A 21934-nucleotide genomic window follows, 5' to 3' on the forward strand; every position below is an offset into this window, starting at 1 on the left:
AAATAATCCTTCTTTTTGTGGCTCTAACCACTTACTGTTTCATTTCAATAGTGAAAGCTTAAACTGGAGAGGCCAGGGACTGTGAGGAGAAAATACGGGTGACTCTAAAGAGAGTTAGCGAGGCTTTGCCCTAAGGGGAATGAGTTTCCTGCTGTCTTTCTCTTCTTTCCAGATAATCTTCACCACAGTTTCATCTGGTTTTGTTGTGCCTCCTGAGAGCACTTATTGTTTTGTTAGAAGTCAGTTGGCCTACAGGAAAGGCTGTTTGCATTTGGGGAGGGTCCCTAAATGGTTTTTGGTTTGAGGTTTAAGATAGAACCATGTCTATCATTTCTCACCTGTGGTTTTCGTTTGTTAAAGACATGATTTCAACAGGAAGTTCTTTTCTTTGACTTCTGTAAATTCAGATTTGAGAGTTAAGTTACTTCAAGAGATAGATGGGGATCATGGTCTGGTACATTTATACAGTAATCTTATAATTAATAAAATCATTTATTTTAAAATGAATAAAATCATAATCATTTATATCTTACAATTAATAAAAAATTTTAAATTAATTTTAAATAAAAATTTTAGCATTGAAGTATTATTTTTTAAATGTATAAAATGGCCTACTCAATCTCAGTAATATTATTACACAGTTTGTCCACTTGGTGGCATCCAAATATTGAGGAGAAATCATTTGCTTTAAAATTTGGTAATTTACCTGTTAACAGTAGGGGAATGGTTATGGTCTTTGGACAATTGTGTATCTTAAATTATAATAATCAAAACTTGGTAGAAATGTGAAATTGTGATCTAAAAGTGTCTAAATACAAAATTACACATGTGCTGTGCTGTCGCTCAGCCATGTCCAACTGTTGGCGACCTCATGGACTGTAGCCCACCAGGCTCCTCTGTCCATGGGGATTCTCCAGGCAAGAATACTGGAGTGGGTTGCCATGCCCACCTCCAGGGGATCTTCCCGATTTTATACTTAGAGCTACATAGTGTGTTATGAATGCTGACAAAAATGTAAAGAAAATACACAAAAATGAAAATAACTTGTTTCCCCCCCAAAATTTCATAAATGATGTTTGCTTTGGTTTTGATTTTTCCAGCTTGAGGTGTAATTTACACATAGTAAAAGTCACCCAGTTTAAACATAGCAATTCGATGAATTTTTGTAGTAATGTACAGTTGTGCTGCCCTGCTACAATCAAGATATGGTCCAGTCACTCTAAAAAGTATGCTCCTGCCTCTTTTAAGTAGATTCCTTGCCCTGCCCTTGGCCACATATGACCACTGGCCTGTTTTCTGTTACTATAGTCTTGTTTTTTAGAATTTCATATAGCATGTGATCTTTTGTGTCTGGTTTCTCTCACTTAGCATGATGTTTTGAGGTTCGTGATGTTCTTTAACTTAAAAATATTAGCAAAGCAGTCTGAAAGGCATAGTTGAAAAACATACCTTGTGATTATACTAGAAACTCCTGAATTATAAACTTTGAAACGGTGACTTTCATTGTATGTGAACTAAATCTCAATTTTTAAAAGTACATGTAAAATTTTTGAGTTCTTTCTCCATTTGTAAAAATATTTCATTAATTCAACCTATTCTCACCCCCATCATTACCCTCAACTTGCACTGCTGAAATGTTGACCTACAGAAAGAACAAAAAGAAAGGATTAAGAACATTTATTTATATATGATTCATGTTGATGTATGGCAGAAACCAACACAATATTGTAAAGCAATTATCCTCCAATTAAAAAAAGTTTTTTAAAGCTATAGTAATAAAGTATGAGTCTAAAAAAAAAAGAGAGATGCCGGGGTCCAGCCCCGGTGGATCCAGGGTGATTCGAAGGTGGGGACGGAGTCAGCATCTTTGGAAAAATACATATTTAATCACAGATAGAGAGAGATTAGAAATGGATAGTGTAGTAGGAAGATCAGTGGAGAAAAAGAGGCTGAATAACTTGGATTACGTGGAATAGCATCCATGCTCCAGATGGGAATTCAGCCAGAAAAACGGGAGCAAGAAAGAAGCTACATGGGGGAATCAGTCTTTCCAGAAACTGATCCGATTTCTTTATTTTGGGGTTTGCTTATATACCTTTTGTTACACATAGGGATGAATACAGAGTCATGTGGGAGTCAGCAGTCCTGACCTTTGTCAAAATCAGGTGCTTCACATAAATGTATTAAAAAAAGGTCTTAGGAATATTACATCATCTTCTGGCCATGAGTGAGACCTGCTGACATTTTATGATCCTTTCTTTCTGATAACCAAAAAACTTATTTCTTCCAAGGGTGTTTTTTCTTAAACCAGGCACCACCCTCCAAATAAAGTTACATTCCTATAGGGTGAGGGTGTAGTGAGTTACAATCAAGAAAGGAATTTATTTAACCCAAGGTTAACATGATTAGTCTTAAAGGTTAATACTTATTTCTCCTATATGCTTAAAGGTTAATACTTATTTCTTCCTATATGCTAGTTATATTCATTATAAGGGTAGGGAACATGGAGATTTAGCAGCAAACATCAGCCCAACAAATGAAAATCCTTTCACCAATGCTCCCCTTAATATCTATTTAGTCTTAAGATATGATAAAGATACATAAAGTTTACGTAGCAAGGACACAATGATTTATAACAAAGTACAGTGATCTATTACAAAAGAGAAAATCCATTAACTCAAAAAGTCTAGTATTGCTAACATCAAAAACTACTATATTTCTTTTGCTATATTCCAAATACATTGATTAATATATTCCCAGGTGCCTAAGGATATAGAGGCCTGGTGGCAATCATTGACTCAACAAGAAGAAAAAGTCCTATGCTAATTAAGACTCTCAAAATACTCCAAAACTCTCTGTGCTGTTTACAGTTGAGAGGTAGTAAACAATCATGTGCCTAGTGGCAGCAGTATGGATAATCCTGTCACACAAGCTAGTCTGTCAGCAGAGAGGTTTGACCTGAAACATCCTTGTCTCACCCAGAGCAGGGAATTAGCAGCAATTATTGACACAACAAATGAAGAACCCTTCACCAATATAATTCCTAACCAACACACTATACTAATAATTTCCAACTCCCCAAAAGATTTTGCCTTTAGTAAGTCTAAAACATCTCGTGCCTCTCAGGTTGGGAGGCTGTAAACAATCACATGTGGCCGGACGAACCTATACAGGTGGGCTAGATAACCTTCAGAGGAGTCCGTAAGCTGAAACACTCTTGTCACGCCCAAGAATTTTTATTGCCTTGGAGCTGCACGTTTACTCCTTCTGCGAGAGAAACGGTTATGGGGGAGAGCCCCCCGTAAAGTCAGAGGTGCAGGTGAGAGCATAAAACAGACTCTGGTTTTGGGGTTAGATGCTCGGGAGCAGGGGGTTTCCTGAGGCTTGATCACGCCTTTGCGTATGCCAAGCCTCCTTCCTCATGACCTTTGCCATGGGCGGAGTTCCTCACGCTGGCCCCCGGCAGAGAGAGACAGACAGAATACTTACTTAGTTTCCACATGCAATAGGCAAGTTGAGAAGGAAGGAAATTTCCAGTGGTCAGTGTTGCAATTGGAATCAGTTTAGAAAAAATTGCAGTTTTGGAGCCAGTTTGTAAGAGGTTAACATATATATCTAAAAATATGATTTGGGCAGTAGCTTCAAGTTTCTCTATAAATTTAACACACATCCTAGAGAGTTGACTGTGGAAGTTAATTAGCTTCATGTATCTTAATACTCTTGTTACACGAAGCCTCCCTGATGACTGCAGTGCAATGGATTTAGCAGAGCAATTCAGTTGCTTGGCCAAACCAGATTGCTTTGGCTGAACTCGGGAGGGGAGGGTCCTGTCAAATGTGGTTTATTTGCATTTGGCCAGCAGCCTGCTTGTTCCCAAATGGAGTAAGAACCCCTTGTTCCCACGAGTGTGATTCTGGCATGAAGCTGAAAGTGTGTGCTGTTAGCTGAAGATGAGCACAGGGGACATCCAAGTGGGAGCCTCAGCTCAGGAACCCAGTGCTCTGGTTTTGTCCCTCCAGCAAACCCTGGTCCTATTCCTGTCACTGCTCTGGGCTGTGATAGGCATTTTTTTTTTTTTTGTGATAGGCATTTTTAGTGATTCTTATTCTGCTCAAAGACCTTGATCTGGTTTTGTCCCTCCAGCAAACCCTGGTCCTATTACTATCACTGCCCTGGGCTGTGATAGGCATTTTTAGCGATTCTTATTCTGCTCAAAGACCTTGATCTGTTTGTTCATTTGGATTTTGTGACTTAAAAAAAATCTTCGTGGTTTCATCTGTCTTTCTCTTCTATTTTATCTTTTGCTGTTTGTAATTTATTTTTACTTTCTGTGAACATTTGCATAAACATGTTTCACAAAAGCACAGTGACACTGCCTTACCTAGGAAGCCTAAGCACATATCTAAATCGGGCTTCTTTTTTATGTACCCCAGTTCTTTGGGGCAGAGAAGGCGATGGCACCCCACTCCAGTACTCTTGCCTGACAAATCCCATGGACAGAGGAGCCTGGTAGGCTGCAGTCCATGGGGTCGCTAGGAGTCGGACACGACTGAGAAACTTCATTTTCACTTTTCACTTTCATGTGTTGGAGAAGGAAAAGGCAACCCACTCCAGTGTTCTTGCCTGGAGAATCCCAGGGACAGCGGAGCCTGGTGGGCTGCCGTCTACGGAGTCGCACAGAGTCAGACGTGACTGAAGCGACTTAGCAGCAGCAGCAGTTCTTTGGGGACCCCCTCAAGCCCAGAAAAAGTGCAGTTGTTCTGTCTGTTCTTTGCAGAGCTTCTATGAGAGAGAGTCTATTTATCCAAGCTGGAGAGAGTCCTGTATGTCTTCGGAAACCATTTTTGTAAACTGCACACTGTACATTGTGTCTCTTTATCCTAGAGAGAGAAAATCTCTTCTTGTCAGCTTACTAGAAAGGAAAAAGGGAAAATAATCATCTCTTTTTCCTCCTTGAGGCATATGATTCACTTATTTTCTAAATGAAAACTTCTGCCTTAGAAAACTTCAAAGAATTAAGAAAAAAATATGAATGGGTCAGGGAAAGAATTCAATTATAAGCATACTTGAATCATTAATTAGCTCCTCTCTTTCCCATTTTCCTGGGGAGCTAGTGCTGGTTCTGACCTGCTCACACTTTCCTCACACTTTAGAACTAGCATATATATAAGAAATGCACTTTGAAAACACCATACCTGTAGACCTAAAGGGGAAATTCTGAATAATTTTGTGGGAATAAAATGAAGTTGTAAAATAATAGCATCCTTCAATTACAGCCACAGAACAAAAAGGATAGGAAATTGAGCAGGGAAAAACCTCCTAACGGTTATGCCCTGATCCAACACTCTCTGATAGATATGCTTAGTTTGGTCTGGACAAGTGCTGTGGGGGATCCCCAAATGCCTGTCTGCGGTCTCAGAGGTTCTGAGTATCCCTGGGATACTAGAAGTGTGCCAATTGGCTAAAATTACTGCACACCATTAAGCATTTTCTTCTTCCTTTTTTTTCTTTCTCTTCTCTCTTCAATCTCTGCCAGGTCAAAGTAGCCAGGAGCTGCAGATGACTTCTGATATGGTGGCTGATAAATGCTTTGCTCTTGGACCTCCAAAAGGCTATACCTCAAAAGCAACTATTGAATTTTTTTTTTTTTTTTTTTTTTACTGTACCAGGTCTTTGTCGTGGCATGTGGGATCTTTAGTTGTAGCATGTGGGATCTAGTTCCTTGACCAGGGATCAAACCTGGGCCCCCTCTAAGCATGGAGTCTTAGCCATTGGACCACCAGGGAAGTCCCAAAATCACCTATTAAATTTTTAAAAAATACTCATGTCCAGGCCCCACCCTTAAAGAATCTTAACTGAGTTCACAGTGGAGCATGGTCATCTTTAAAAGTCCTAAAATAACTCTGATGTGCACTATGATGTTGAGAATCGGCGCCTGTGATGGTGGGGCTGGTGGCAGCATTACAAGGACAGATCCAGCTCTAAGATACCCATCTAAGCCCTGTCCCCACAAAGACTGTACTAGCCACCTGTTGTCAGGTGCCACAAAACTGACAGCTCTGACCTCTTTCCTCATCCACTCGATCCTCTCCCCCCACTTCCCTCTCCCCACTATCTGTTCTCATCTCTCTTATGGGCCACTAGGAAATTAAATCAGCTGTAGGCCCTGGAAAGGTCTTCTTTCTCTGCTGAGCTTGAAAAAAAGTAAGAGTATTGGTCACTCAGTCCTGTCCTACTCTTTGCGACTCCATGGACTATATACTGCCAGCCTCCTCTGTCCATGGAATTCTCCAGGTAAGAGTACTGGAGTGGATAGGCTTTCCCTTTGCCAGGGATCTTCCTGACCCAGGAATCATACCTGGGTCTCCTGCATTGCAGGCATATTTTTTACTGTCTGAACCAGCAGGGGAGCCCATAAACTGAAGACTGGCTAATTCACAGGATAACCGAACAATTGTGGCTCAGATGATTAAGAATCTGCCTGCAGTGCAGGGAACCCGGGTTCCGTCCCTGGGTTGGGAAGATCCCTTGGAGAAGGGAGTGGCAACCCCACTCCAGTATTCTTGCCTGGAAAATCCCATGGACAGAGGAGGCTGGTGGACAACAGTCCATGGGCTACAAAGGGTTGGACATGACTGAGTGACTAACACATATACACATATGCTCTTTGGTGAAATATCCACTCAAGTTTTCACCCATTTTTAAAACTGAGTTCTTTGCCTTATAGATCTTTATATACTCTGGATATAGATACTTCATTAGTATTTGATATGCAAGTTGTATTCATTGTCTGTTGCTTGATATAACAAGCTCAACAAGCTCAGCACTTTAAACAATGCAAATGTATTATTTTATCTATCTACAGGTCTGAAGTCTGGTAGGGGTCTCACTGGACTGAACCCAACTGTCAACAGTTGCACTTCTTTCTGAAAGTTCTTGGGGAGAATCTGTTTATTGCTCACTTGAGTTGTGGGCAGAATTCAGTACTTGTGTTGTGGGACCAAGGTCTCCATGTTTTTGCTGGTTGTAAACTGATGGCCATTCCTAGCCTAGAGGAGTGGCTCTTGGTCCCCTTCCTCCATCTTCAAAGCCACATTGTCATCAAAAGAACTTTCTGTGTGGCATCTCTCTGACTCTTCCTCTCTCACTACAGCTGGGAGAGGCTCTCCTCTTTTAAGGGTTCATGAAATTAGATTGGGCCTACCTGGATAATACAGGGTAAACATCACATCTCAAAGTCTTTAACCTTAATTATATCTGTAGAGTTTCTTTGCCATGTAAGATAATACATTCTCAGGTTCTGGGGATTAGGAAGTAGATGTTTGGGGAGCATGTTATTTTGCCTACCATGCAAGTATTTTCTCCTAGTCTATGGTTTATCATTTCATTTTCTTAATGATGTTCTTTGAAGTACAAAAGTCTTTAATTTTGATGAAGTCCAACTTAATGAATTTTTTTCTTTTGTGGATTGTGCTAAGAATACTTTGCCTAACCAAATGTCATAAAGATTTTTCTTATTTTTTTAAGAAAGTCTTACAGTTTTAACTCTTCAATTTAGATTTATGGCCCATATTTGAGTTAATTTTTATATGTGGTGCTAGGTAAGGACCTGTTTACTTATTTCATGTGAATATTTGGTTGTCCTCAGCTTTGTTCGTTTAAAAAAAACTCTCCTTTCCCTCATTAAATTGTTTTGGCACCCGTGTTGGAAATCAATTGGTGATGATTGTAAGGGTTTATTTCTTAACTCAGTTTTTTCCATTGATTTGTATGTCTATCTTTGTGGCAATATTATACTGTCTCCTTTTCTAGGTACTTTAAAGTTTTTGTTACTGGTAAGAATAGAATTAAAATTATTTTGAACCTAAAATATTATTAACTCAGAACTATTTTTCTTAAGCTCACTGGCAGATTAATATAACTAATCTATCTATTATCGTGGCCTTGAAGTAAAAGGAAGATGTAACTTTTATGCCTCTATTAGGTAACTTGAAATTGCTTTGAATCTATTAAATTCTATCTTATGGGGCTAAGTTGCAAAGATGTCAGAGATTTTGTTATTAGTGTTACATTAAATATCTTGACCACTGAGTCAGTTGCAGTGAGGTGGATGAACCTAGAGCCTAGTATAAGGAGTGAAGTAAGACAGAGAGAAAAGCAAATACCATGTTAATGCATATATCTGCAATCTAGAAAAATGGTACTGATGAACCTGTTTTCAAGAAGGGCATAGAGACACAGACATAGAGAATGGACCTGTGGACACAACAGGGCAAGGAGTGGGTGGGATGAATTGAGAAAGTAGCGTTGACGTATATACACTATCATGTGTGAGATAGCTAGCAGGAAGCTGCCATATGACATAGGGAGCCCAGCCTGGCACTTGGTGATGGCTGAGGGGCATAGGGGCCAGGAGGGAAGTTTAGAGGGGAGGGGAGGGAGGCCTAAGAGGGATATATATATATATATATGTATATATATATATGTATATATATATATGTATATATGTATATATATTTATATATATGTATGTGTAATGACTGGTTCTAGATATTGTATGGTAGAAACCAACACAACATTGTAAAGCAATTTTCCTCCAATTAAAAAGATTTTTAAAAACAAACACATTAATTAATCATTTAATGGAAAACTATCTTAAATAGTATTTATTATTATATACGCACGAGCCTTTGATATAAGTTAACAGTTCCAAATTTTCTTTCTTATTTCTTTTAGATCTATCTCCAGAATCCCGTAGAATCTGCAACATGCCAGTCCCGAGCTTGCCCAACATGGACGCCATTTTCAGTGAAGCCTTTCTGCAGGTGCGGAAGCGGTACCCTGGGTGGCTGTCTCCGGAGGCCTGTGTCCGAGCAGTCCAGGCTGCTGTCCAATATCCATATGACATGGGCAGCAAGAAGGAAAAGGAGCTGGGCCTGTACCTTAATACCTCAGGGCAGGCCAAGGCCCTGCAATATGCTTTCTTTGCTGAGAGGATGGCAAATAAGTGGTCCACTCCCTCTGGGGCTTCCTGGAAAACAACGTCGGGACGACCCATCTCCTCTGTTGGCGTTCTCGGTAAGAACATGAGCAATGTCACTCCCCAAATCTGCATTTGTCAAGTACTACCATTTGCTTTGGGCCACTACATGCCAGGCTCTTTGCTGAACATATCACTTTTTTAGTTAACTTAATGTTCACCCCAGCCCATGAACTATCTTTGCATGTGAGGCTTAGAAACACTAGGCCTTCTCAACAGTGAACTAATTAAACCCAAGTCCTCTAATGCTACATCTGTGTGATTCCAGACTCTCGGCATTTTTAAACTCATTTCTGCCTCTTACATGTCCCTCATCCCTGGGTTTCCCAGCAAGATTATGATGTGTACCACATTTCAAGGTGTGGCCTGTCACTCCTATAGCTAGGGATTGGGAATGAAGGTTGTGTCTTTCTGGTCCTTGCATCCATTCACTTCTCCTGATTCAAAGCCACTATCCCCAAATTCATCTTTACCTGAAACATGGGCTTCCTTACATTTTCCCCTTGAAAATTTCTCAAACAAAATGCCTTCTTTCCTCAGAAGCTAGCTCTCCGAATGGCTTATTTGGGCCACTATCCTAAACTTCACTTAGTCTTAGTCTTGGCCCAAGAATGGTCTTGGGTGGATTCCAAATCCCCTGAAACAGTAAGTGGAGTATGGTATGTATTAGCCTGTATACAGTCTTCTGGGAGAGGAGGTCCAAAGTTTACTAAAAGCACCAACTTTCTTAATCTTCACCAAGCTCTCTAGCACCAGTGCAGTGTGAATGAAAGAGCCTTCTCTACATTTTCTTAGTCTGAAGCTGTCTCAATGAAATTTGGAAATAAACTAGTACGTCTTCAACACAAACATGCTGTGCTCCTTGTAGCACTGACTCTGTTCACTTGTGATTTTTTAAGGAGCTGGATAAATAGTATGGCAAAGAACTGATTGTACCTTTTTATATTCCTTCAGCAGCACTGATATTTGTTTCTAGTTATGTATGTACCTGTTTCTTCTTTCCTGTATTCCTTCAAGCCAAGAAAAATTAATGCAGAATAATAGTAAAAACTCTTTATCAGTATCGTGTTTGTCAACCATCATTTGAGAATTTCCCTGTTTACTTATCGTGAGCTTTTTAAAAAGACTTCAGGTTTGTGTCTGGCATGGAATGTTTAAAAGTTCAGGGTTTTTTTTAAAGTATACACCACATTGTTCTGAAAAATATTTGCAAAAGCTTTTAAAGTATGTAGAAGACAATGTGGATGAAAATAAAGTGAGAGCTGGTCATTTCCCCCTTCATCATGTTTTTCCGCTTCCTGCTCTGCCCTCCTTGGTCTTGGTGATGCAGCCTCCCTCTGTGCCCCATGTCCTCTGGAATGCGCCCACAGCCTCATCTGGTTCACAGTGGCTGTCCCTCTGTCTCCTGCCTGAAACCTGACTTACCCCTGGCACTTGCTTCTCCTGAAGCCCTCTCAAGAAGGCTGTTGCTTCTCCCCACACTCCCTGGACTGCACTGCCACTTCCCACTTCCCCTCTCAGACCGTGACCCCTTTCTGGACACTCTTCCTCTGTTTTTCTGCCGTCTCCCTGCCTGCTCTATCCCTCCTTATCACTGTCCGCGCTCCCCTGCCTTGGCCCTCATTTCAGTGCCTGGTTCACGGTTATCCGCTTTGGCCCCAATCCTGCTGTCCTTTCCTTGTTGTCCTCGTCCCCTGTGTTGAGAATCCATCCAGCCCTGTTGCTTCTGGGTTCCTTCGCCTCCTCAGATCCAGTGACATTCTCCTCACTTCACTTCCGTGACCCACACTTCGGGCTTCACCCTGAATATTTCTCCACCACTGAAATGTGAACTTTTTCACTACAACCTTGTGTTTCTCCACATCCCTTTCTCAGTTATTCCAACTGCATCTGTTATGTGATAAGCTCTTTTAATCTTTACTTCCTTCTCTATTCAGTTTTCATTTCCAATCATCACTTCAGCTACTCCCTTGCCTACATCCTCAGAAGCCGTGACTCGTCGTCCTTTCATTGGGCCCCCAGGAAAACCCCAGCCCTGATGAGCCCAGGTTTGCGCCTCAGTGAGCCTGTGCTCTCAGAGTGGGTCGGCACCCCTGCAAGTCCACTTTCTTTCACCTCGCCTGAGCTCTCAGGTCTGTCGGAAGGGGAGACGACTGCTGTGGACTAGACACTGAAGAGCCAGCAGTCAAAGCATCCCTCATCCTTTATTTGCTTTGAGTAGAAGGGATTCTTGACGATGTTTAATTCCAGGGTAGTTAAAGGCAGTGACTTGGTCCAGGAACAGGACTCCTGGTCCCTGTCTGTGTGTGTTTAGTGAGGAAAATTTAGGAAACTAAATTCAATATGCATACAGTATTGACCTATGAAAACATAATTACCAACAGTGAAAAGCTTGGTCTTTCAGCCCTACTTTCTTGAGAACTTTGAGACCACAAGGTTGTGAGAAGTTAGTGAAGAACTCTTTGAAGGAAACAGTTACAGGTTTCGTGTATATTTTTAGTGATTAAATGAAAAAATATCAGTTTATAGAAATGAAGGTCTAAAATAATAGCTGATACTTCTTCCCCCTCCCCCCCCCCCGCCCCTGCAACAAGACATTGTTTATTAATCAGAAGAGCAGCAAGGATAATTCTGCGTTAGGTTAAAAGCTGCATTTCAAGGGCCCAAGTTCAGGCTTCCCTGGTGGTTCAGTGGTAAAGAATCCACTTGCCAATGCAGGGAATGTAGGTTCGCTTCCTGGTCTGGGACAATCCCATGAGAGAAGCTAAGCCCCTGCACCACAACTACGGAGCCTGTGCTCTAGATTCTAGGAACTGCAACTATTGAGCAATGCTCTAAAGCCTGTGCTCCACAGCAAGAGAAGCCACCACAGTGAGAAGCCCGTGCACCACAGCTAGAAAACAGCTCTCACTCACTGCAACTAGAGAAAAGCCCACACAAAGCAATGAAAACCCAGCATAGCCACAAATAAGTAAACAAAAATATATTGAAAAAAAGGTCCAAGTTCTGTTTCCAGATTCTCTTATAGGAGTGATAAGGCTAGCACCTTATAGCCTTCTACTTTGTAGAAGTAGCAACTTCTGCAGAGAGCTGCTACATGCTTTGTCTGATTTGATCTTCACCAAAACTCATGAGATCAGAGCTTCAAGCAGTCACATTCCCAACCTGAAGAATTTGGAAACTAGGACTCTGAGTACAGTGACTCCAAGTCACATGCTGAAGGCGTGGGGTAGGACTATAACTCAACCGACTGCTCTTAAAAATCCTTCCCATCCTTCTATTTCTACTTGCTGCTAAGCTGCTGCTAAGTTGCTTCAGTCGTGTCCAACTCTGTGTGACTCCATAGACGGCAGCCCACCAGGCTCCCCCGTCCCTGGGATTCTCCAGGCAAGAACCCTGGAGTGGGTTGCCATTTCCTTCTCCAATGCATGAAAGTGAAAAGTGAAAGGGAAGTTGCTCAGTCGTGTCCGACTCTTCGCGTCCCCATGGACTGCAGCCCACCAGGCTCCTGTGTCCATGCCATATATTCTGTACGTTAAGGATGCAGGCTCTTCACATGACCTGGGTTGAGACCCCAGCACACCTACTTGCTAGGTATCAGACCTCAGGAAAGTTACTTACATCTTCAGGTTGCTCATTTGTAAAGTGGGTTAAATGATAGGACTTAACGCATAGGGTTGTGGTGAGGATTAAGAGTTAATACATGCAAAATGCTTTAACGCATTTCTAATATGTTCCTTATGAACACTCAATAAGCTTTAAGTTTTTTTTTTAAGCTTTACTATTAATAGTATAAGGTAATTTAACATGGAAGTTTTCACGCTTACAAGGAAGTGAGTAAAATTATAGCTAAGACACTTCTAGAAAGCATTAGTCTGGCCCACTCTGTGGTTAGGACTATGAGCTATTTGGGGCTGCAAAGGTCCTTCAGCAGCCCTGCTCTGTGAGGGGAATGCGAGGAGCTGTGCTCCGCCCTCACAGGTGGCTTTCCTTCTCTGCTGTGTTCAGTGCCATCATCTGTATCACGCTGTACTGTACGAAGCTCTTTCACGTAAACTTCTCATGAGTCCTTATTGTTCCTGTGAGATTGTACTCTCTGCTGCTGCTGCTGCTAAGCTGCAGTCGTGTCCAACTCTGTGCAACCCCATAGACGGCAGCCCACCAGGATTGGTAGGAATTTTATATGAAGCTTGGGACTGAAAGCCAGAGGGCCAGGGTTTTGAACCATCAACTCTACCTCCCATTTATGCAGGCTAAAGTTTAGGATACAAGCTGCTACAGCAGTGAGAGCTATCCAGCCTTCTTGTTACTGAGTGAAACACAGATGTTTAGTAAATTTGCAAAACTGTTTTAAATAATTCAATATATGTATTAAATAATTTAATATGATTTAAAAATTAAATATATTCCAGAGGAACTAAATCAATAATTTCTAATGATTGATAATATAATATATTCAAAACCAATCCTCACAAGGGATTAAGAGGTATAAATTATTATATATGTAATAAATAAGTTACAAGGATATACTATATAGCACAGATAATATGACCAATATTTTATGATAACTTTAAATGGAATATAATCTATAAAAATCTGAATCACTATGTTATATTGTAAATCAACTATACTTCAATTTTTTAAAAAAGACCTAAAGCTAGTCAATGTGAAGTGCAGAAGAGTAATATGTACATAGCTTTCCCTGAACTGTTTCATCCACAGCAGGTTGGTCAGGTAACAGATAAGCTGCTGCTGTAACAGATAACAGTCTCAACAGCTTAACACAATAAAGATGTATTTCCTCCTCACTCTCAAGATAATTCTAAAATCAGGTTCTTTCCAACTAGTGGCTCTACCATTCTCCTGGACAAGGGTCAGCAAACTTTCTGTAAAGTGCTAGACAGTAAATGTTTTTGGCTTTGGGGGCCTTATGTTCTCTATTGCGACTATTCAACTCTGCTGTTGAGAACGAGTATAGCCACAGACCATATAAAAACAAATCGGTGTGATTGATTCCAGTAACACTTTATTTATGGACACTGAAATTTGAACTTGATATCATTTTCAGGTGTCACAAAATATTCTTACTCTTTAATTTTCAACTATTTAAAGCATAAAACCATTCTTAGCTCACAGGCAGTTAGAAGCAGGCCATGGGCTGGATGTGACCTGCAGGCCAATACCTGCTCTAGGGTCTCCTCCAAGTCCTCAGAGTTGATCTCTGCATCCTCTGTACCCAGGTGGTAATGAAGGATCTTATAGGAGATTTTAGGGGCCAGTAGTGATCCCACATCACCCTTCCCCCATTTCCTCAACCAGAATTAGTTACAGGCCCTACTGGGATATAGGAGGTCTAGAAAGTACAGCCTCCTATGTGCCCAAGAAGAAAATGAAACGGTATGGGGAAGAAACGGCAGCATATTTGCCATCAAATAATTTTTCTATATTTTCCATTCTTCTTGCCTTTCTTTAAAATATTTCTCACTTTCCTTTTCTCTTCCCCAGCCAGGTGGTTCATCATTTCATACTGGTTCAGTATGACCTTTCTTTAAATATTTCTTCCATATCTTGAAGCTTTTCTTGACTCACCTAACCAAAAATAATATCTTTCCTTTAAAGCACCAAAGAACTTCTCTCATCACATACCTTACCTTACATGGTGAATACTTGTGAACTTTTCTTCTTCCCATCGCTAGATTATAAGATCCTTGAGGGTTGTGTTAGTGTTAGTCACTCAGTTGTGTCCATCTCTTTGTGACCCCATGGACTGCAGGCCACCAGGCTCCTCTGTCCATGGAATTCTCTAGGCAAGAATACTGGAATGGGTGACCATATCCTTCTCCAAAGGATCCTCTCAACCCAGGGATTGAACCCTGGTCTCCTGCATTGCAGGCAGATTCTTTAACATCTGAGCCATCAGGGAAGCCTTGAGGGTTGGTACTACACAGATTTTTAATTACAGTTTTCTTGAGATGAAACTCCTATGTGATAAAATTGACCCATTTAAAGAGTAAAATTCAACATAAAATGGTACAGCTGCTATGAAAAACAGTTTCTTCAAAAATTAAAAATAGAATTATCATACAATCCAACAATTCCACTTCTGGGCATATCCAAAAGAACTGAAGGCAAGAACTCAAACAGATATTTGTCCACTCATGTACATAGCAGAATTATTCTCAATAGTGGCATAATGGCAACCCAAATGTCCATTGACAGATGAATGGATAAACAAAATGTGCTACATATATATATATATATATATATATATATATATATATGTACATATACAAAGGATACAAAGGGATAATATTCAGCCTTAAAAGGTGGGGAATTCTAACACATACTACGTGAATAAACCTGAGGCTCTTCTGCTAAGTGAAATGAGCTAGTCACAAAAGGACAAATACTATTTGATTCCACTTATATGAGGTATCTAGAGTACTCACAATTATAGAGTGTAGAATGATGATTGCCAGGGAGAGAAATGGGGAGTTCTGGTTTAATGAGCACAGTTTCAGTTCTACAGGATGAGAAGAGTTCTAGAGATAGATGGTGCAAGATGGTGTTGGTTACACAGCTTTGTGAATGTGCTTAATACCGCTGAACTGTACACATAAAAATGGTTATGATGTTAAATTTTATGTTATGTGTATCTTATCATAAAACATTTTTAAAATACATAGTAACAACGTCACCAAAAAAGGAGCACACTTAAGTTGTTTTTAGATATTTGTAAAGTTGTCCAACCATTGCCACAATTTTATTTTACTTTTTTAGACTTAAAAAAAATTTTTTTTTTAGTTTTTTGGCTGTGCCCCGTGGCCTGTGGGATCTTATTTCCCCGACCAGGGATTGAACCCATGTCCCCTGCATCGGAAGTGTGCAGTCTTAACCACTGGATTGCCAGGGAAGTATGCCGCAAACAATTTTAGAACCTTTTCATCACCCTAAAAAGAAACCCTGTACCCATTAGCAGTCATTCCTCATTGCCCTTCCTCCCAGCTCCTGGCAACTACTCATCAATTTTCTGTCTCTATTGATTTCCCTATTTTGAACATTTCATACAAATGGAATCATATAACATGTAACTTTTTGTGTCCAACTTTAACTTAGCATAATGTTTTTTAAGGCCCATCCACACTCTAGGATGTATCATTTACTGTACAGCTGAGTGATTTTTCCAAAGGAGAGATATATTGTCCATGCATGCTCAGTCATATCCGATTTTTTTGGACCCTATGGACTGTAGCCCGCCAGGGTCCTCTGTCCGTTGGATTCTCCAGGCAAGAATACTGCAGTGGGTTGTTATGCCCTTCCCTGGGGCATCTTCCTGACCTAGGGGTCCAACCTGTGTCTCCTGCCTTTGCAGGTGAATTCTTTACCACTGAAACCGACTGAGTAGCCCCAGAAAGAGATGCTACCTTTTGTTTACTCATGTTGATGGACATTTGGCTTGCTTCTTCTTTTTAATTTAATTTTACTTATTTGGCTGCGCCTGGTCTTAGTTGCAGCACACAGGATCTTCTAACTTTGTTGAGGTATGTGAGGATATGAACTCTTAATTGCAGCATATGGGACCTGAGAAGGGTTTAAACCCAGGCCCCTGCACTGGGAGCATGGAGTCTTAGCCACTGGACCACCAGGGGAGTCCCTGGCTTCTTTCTTTTTTCTGGCTATTTTGAATAATGCTACTATGAACATTTGTCTATAAGTTTTGTGTGGACGTATGTCTCCATTTCTCTTGAATTATGTATATAATCACCTACTTGCCTACTCATATGGCAACTCCATGTTAGACATTTTGAGGAACCTCCACCTTGTCTTCTACAGCAACAGCACCACTTTACAATCTGCCATCAGTGAATCAATGAATCAATTTCTCCATATTCTCACCAGAACTTGTTACTATCTGTCTTTTTAATTATGGCTATCCTTGTGGGTATGAAGTGGTAGTTCACTGGGATTTTGATGTATATTTCCAAAATAACTGGTGATGTTAGGCATCTCTTTATATGCTTATTGGCCATTTGTATATCTTCCTTGGAGAAATGTTTATTATATCCTCTGCCTAATTTTAAATTCAGGTATCTGATTTGAAAATATTCTTTCCCATCCTGTGGGTTTTTTTCACTTTCTTTTTTGTGTCCTTTGAAACACAGAAGTTTTTAATTTTAATGATGTCCAATTTATGTTTTTTTTTCTTTTATTGCTTGTGTTATTGATGTCATTTCTAAGAAATCATTGCTTAATCCGAGCTCATGAAGATTTCCTCATAAGAGTTTTATAGTTTTAGCTCTTACTTTGGTGTTTGATCATTTTAAGTTAATTTTTATGTATGGTGTGAAGTAGAAGTTCAACATCATTCTTTTACATGTGAATATCCAGTTGTCCCAGCACCGCTTGTTGAAAAAGTCTATTCTTTCCCCTTTGGATTATATTGGCACCTTTGTTAAAAATTGATTTTCCATACATGTATGAATTTATTTCCAGACTCTCAGTTCTATCTCACTGATCTATATGTCTGTCCTTTATGCCACTATCACACTGTCTTGAATACTGTAGATTTGTCAAAAGTTTTGAAATTGGGAGGAATGACTCTTAAAACTTTGTTCTTTTTTTTTTTCTATACTGTTTTGGCTATTCTTCATTTCTTATACTTCTATATGACTTTTAGATTCAGCTTGTTAATTTCTGCACAATACCAGTTGGACTTTTGATAGTTATTGCACTGAATCTGCAGATTTACTTGGGTAGTATTGCCATCTTAACAATATTGTCTCCTGATCCACGAACATGGGGTATCTTTCAATTTACTTAGGTTTCCTTTCATTTCTTTCAGTAATGTTCTTTGGTTTCTCATGCACAAGTCTTAAAGTTCTTCCTCAAATTTATTCCGAAGTATTTTGTTCTTTTTAATGCTATTAAAAGTGGAATTGTTTTCTCAATTTCATATTGTTTATTATAGAAATACAATTGATTTTTATATATTGATCTTGCACCCTACAGTCTTGCTGAACTTGTTTACTATTTCGAATAGTGTGTGTGTGTGGATCCTTTTTATTGTTATACCCCCTGGAGCACCTAATACAGTTCCTAACATTAACTAGTATTCAATCTACCTGTAGTCCTTGAGTTGCTGTCTTTGAATGCCACGTTTCCACAGAAACCTTCCATTCACTGAATAATTTCCCATTTTCCAATACCATTGACTCTTTCTTCTTCTCTTTCACTCTTATCTACAGGCTTAGGAACAATGGGCCGAGGCATTGTCATTTCTTTTGCAAAGGCCCAGATCCCTGTGATTGCCGTAGAATCAGACAAGAAGCAGCTAGAGACTGCAAGCAAGATAATAACCTCCATCTTGGAAAAGGAAGCATCCAAAATGCAGCAGAGTGGCCACCCTTGGTCAGGACCAAAACCCAGGTTAACTACATCTATGAAAGAGCTCAGTGGTGTAGATTTAGTCATTGAAGCAGTATATGAGGAAATGAACCTGAAGAAGCGTGTCTTTGCTGAACTATCAGCTATATGCAAGCCAGAAGCATTTTTATGCACCAACACTTCAGCCCTGGACATTGATGAGATTGCTTCTTCCAGTAACCGTCCTCACTTGGTCATTGGCACCCACTTCTTCTCACCAGCTCATGTCATGAAGTTGTTAGAGGTTATTCCCAGCCGATTCTCTTCCCCCACCACCGTTGCCACGGTTATGAATTTATCAAAAAAGATTAAGAAGATTGGAGTAGTTGTAGGCAATTGTTTTGGATTTGTTGGGAATCGAATGCTGAGGTCTTATTATGATCAGACATACTTCTTATTAGAAGAAGGCAGTAAACCAGAGGAGATAGATGAGGTGCTGGAAGAGTTTGGTTTTAAAATGGGGCCTTTTAGAGTGTCTGATCTTGCTGGGTTGGATATAGGTTGGAAATCCCGCAAAGGGCAAGGTCTTACTGGACCTACATTGCCTCCAGGAAGTTCTGCCCGGAAGCGAGGTGGCCGGAGATATTGCCCAATTCCTGATATGCTGTGTGAGTCAGGACGGTTTGGTCAGAAGACAGGTAAGGGTTGGTACCTTTATGATAAGCCTCTGGGAAGGATTCACAAACCTGATCCCTGGCTTTCCCAATTTCTGGCACAGTACAGGGAAACATATCACATCAAACCACGTATCATTAACCGGGATGAGATCCTTGAGCGCTGCCTATATTCACTCATCAATGAGGCATTTCGCATCTTGGAAGAAGGGATGGCAGCTACCCCAGAGCACATTGATGTTATCTATTTACACGGGTATGGATGGCCAAGGCACAAGGGTGGGCCCATGTTCTACGCTTCCACAGTTGGGTTGCCCATGGTACTAGAGAAGTTGCAGAAATACCACAGGCAGAATCCTGATATTCCCCAACTGGAGCCTTGCGACTATCTTAAAAAACTGGCTTCCCAGGGAAACCTTCCTCTGGAACAGTGGCAAAGCTTGGCAGGACCCCCCAGAAGTAAACTGTGATTCAGCCTTTCAGGTTTTGCCTTACCTGCTGGCATCAGGCAACGCTCACTGAATTTCATAGAAACTAATCCAAAGAGATCCAAAGTAAGATTGCTCTGAAATACAAAATGAAAGGAATAATCAGTTGGCTAAAACCCCTCTTTGGATCTTCTGTCTGATGATTCTAATGGGTCAAATCTTCAGGAATGTGCTTCTTATGCCAGCGATCTGTCTGTATCAGATAAATGATTTCAATTGCACTGAATCAACTTGTGTTAACATTGTAATAACTAAGGAGAGAGGCTCAGGAATAAGTTGAGGTTCCCAGTTCCTTGATCATTTGAGAAATATGTCATCAATTATTAATTGATAAATGCATAAATTCATGTTGAATCTTTCATCCTCACACACGTGGCAGTGATAGGAAATATTATGGACCCTCCATCAATAGATCCTCATTGTTCACCACTAAGCATCTTACACAACACTTAACAGACCTAAAACCTGGAGGGGCATTTATCCAGCAAGGAAGCCTGTGATAAAGGCTTCAGTTCAGAGTCTCAGAGGTAGAGTGGAGACAGTTGGCAGGGTAGGGTCCGCAGTAGGGGTCTGTACGTGTGAACTTGGAAAGCTGCCCAGGGGGAGGCCAGGGGCAAAGTTTCAATGGCAGAAGGGTGTTGAAACTTAAGCAAAACACAGTTGGGAGTTAGTGAGGAAACCACATACTTCAGACCAGAATGGGGAGTCAAAGGAGCTTAAAAAGTCACACTCAATATTATCATTTCTGTCCAAGGCCCGTGTGTACAGTTGTCCTTGCTGCTTGTAAGAGGCTCAGTAATGTCTGATGACAATTTCCTCAAGACCACTAGATGTCTTTATTTACCCTTCTATTCAAGCAGCAGTAATGGAAAGTGAACTCTGGGAGATTGTGAAGGACAGGGAAGCTTGGAGTGCTGCAGTCCTTGAGGTTGCAGAACAGGACATAACTGAGTGATGAACAACAACAACAAATTACAATTGTTAACTTGTTAACTTAGTGTAAGGTGGGAATCTCAGGGATCTAACCTCCTCTAATTCTGTGATAAACTAATAATACCAGTTTCCTGGTCATAGGAAGCCTTTGTGATGTTGAGTATGAAATGGTTGAATCCTGACAAGTCTAAAATTATTGAAAAACAAATTTTGTGTAATTTTGTTATAAGAATTCTTCTCTTTTTACTTTTTGCCTTGTTTGGTTAAAAGTTGAGGGGCTAGTCAACCCAATAACTTGTACACAAATGTTTAGAGCAGAACTATTCGTAACAGCCCCAAATTGGAAACAATCCAAGTGTCCATCAACTGATGAATGCCTAAATAAAATGTAAACTGGCCATACAGTAGGATATTATTTAGTCATAAAAAGAAGAGAAGTGCTAATACTACAATATGATGAGTCTTGAAAATATTATGCTAAGTGAAAACATAGGCAAATCTATTGAGATAGAAAGCAGATTACAGTTTGCCAAAGGCTGAATGATTGAGGGTAGGGAGCAGGGTGTGGCTGCTGATGGGTACAGAGTTTCTTTCTGGGTTAATGAAAATGTTCTGAAATTGTTGTTTTGATGGTTGTATAACTCTGTAAATCTACTTAAAACCATTGAGTTGTATACCCTAAATGTATGAACTGTATGGTATGTGAATTATATCTTAATCAAGTTAATAAACAAGTAAGCAACTTGTTTACTTACTTAGGAAGTCTTGTGGACCCTTCATTCAACAGATACTCTGTGCACCCGTGAACATCTTGCACAGCACTTGGCAGATCAAGAATCTGGAGGGGCATTAATCCAGCAATCCTTTGTCATATAAGGAAACAAATAGGCTTAGGTTATTGTCCTTCAGGGTGATGTGAATGAATTGGTTTTTACAATGTTTTTGCCAAGGAACCCAAGCAAAATTACCAAAAGTTCTAACAGAGAAATCTTGAATGAATATAGTACAAGTTTTCATTGTAAAAAGTAAACCAAAAACAAATTAAAAAAAACTTTTAATGTGCTTTGATTTGTAGTTCAATTTAGAATAATTTTTGAGATATATATTGTTGTTTATATAATTAAAGAGAAAAATAGAAAAAATTCCTGAAAATAGTAACTCTGCAAAGTAACTTAGTTTCAAATTAATAAACACATAACTTTTTCTTCTTTAGACCTTGCATAGATTTCAATTTTGAGCTCTTTTTTCTTTTTTTTTTTGAGTTCTTAAAACTTCTTTTCCTCCTACATTCTCCTCTAGATCAGGGTTTTGACACTAGAGTGTCTATAAATAGATTTTTATGAGTCCATAATCCCTGAAACTTTATGCTAATATTTGTGTGTATGTATCCGACTGTATTTCTTAGAAAAGGTACCATATCTTATCTTATATCATAT

General features: G+C 40.0%; 1 protein-coding gene across 1 annotated transcript in view; it reads left to right on the top strand.

The window, feature by feature from the left end:
- EHHADH (enoyl-CoA hydratase and 3-hydroxyacyl CoA dehydrogenase) overlaps positions 1-21252 on the top strand; it is a 68163-nt gene extending 46911 nt beyond the window's left edge. The window contains exons 6-7 of the mRNA XM_069558648.1: positions 8737-9078; positions 18286-21252. Of these exons, the coding sequence (XP_069414749.1) occupies positions 8737-9078; positions 18286-19547 (1604 nt within the window). The 3' untranslated portion in view covers positions 19548-21252. The remainder of the gene's footprint in view (positions 1-8736; positions 9079-18285) is intronic.
- Positions 21253-21934: the final 682 nt, after the last annotated feature.

The sequence above is a fragment of the Ovis canadensis genome, chromosome 1 (genome assembly GCF_042477335.2).
Source record: "Ovis canadensis isolate MfBH-ARS-UI-01 breed Bighorn chromosome 1, ARS-UI_OviCan_v2, whole genome shotgun sequence".
NCBI classification, from domain to species: Eukaryota; Metazoa; Chordata; class Mammalia; order Artiodactyla; family Bovidae; genus Ovis; species Ovis canadensis.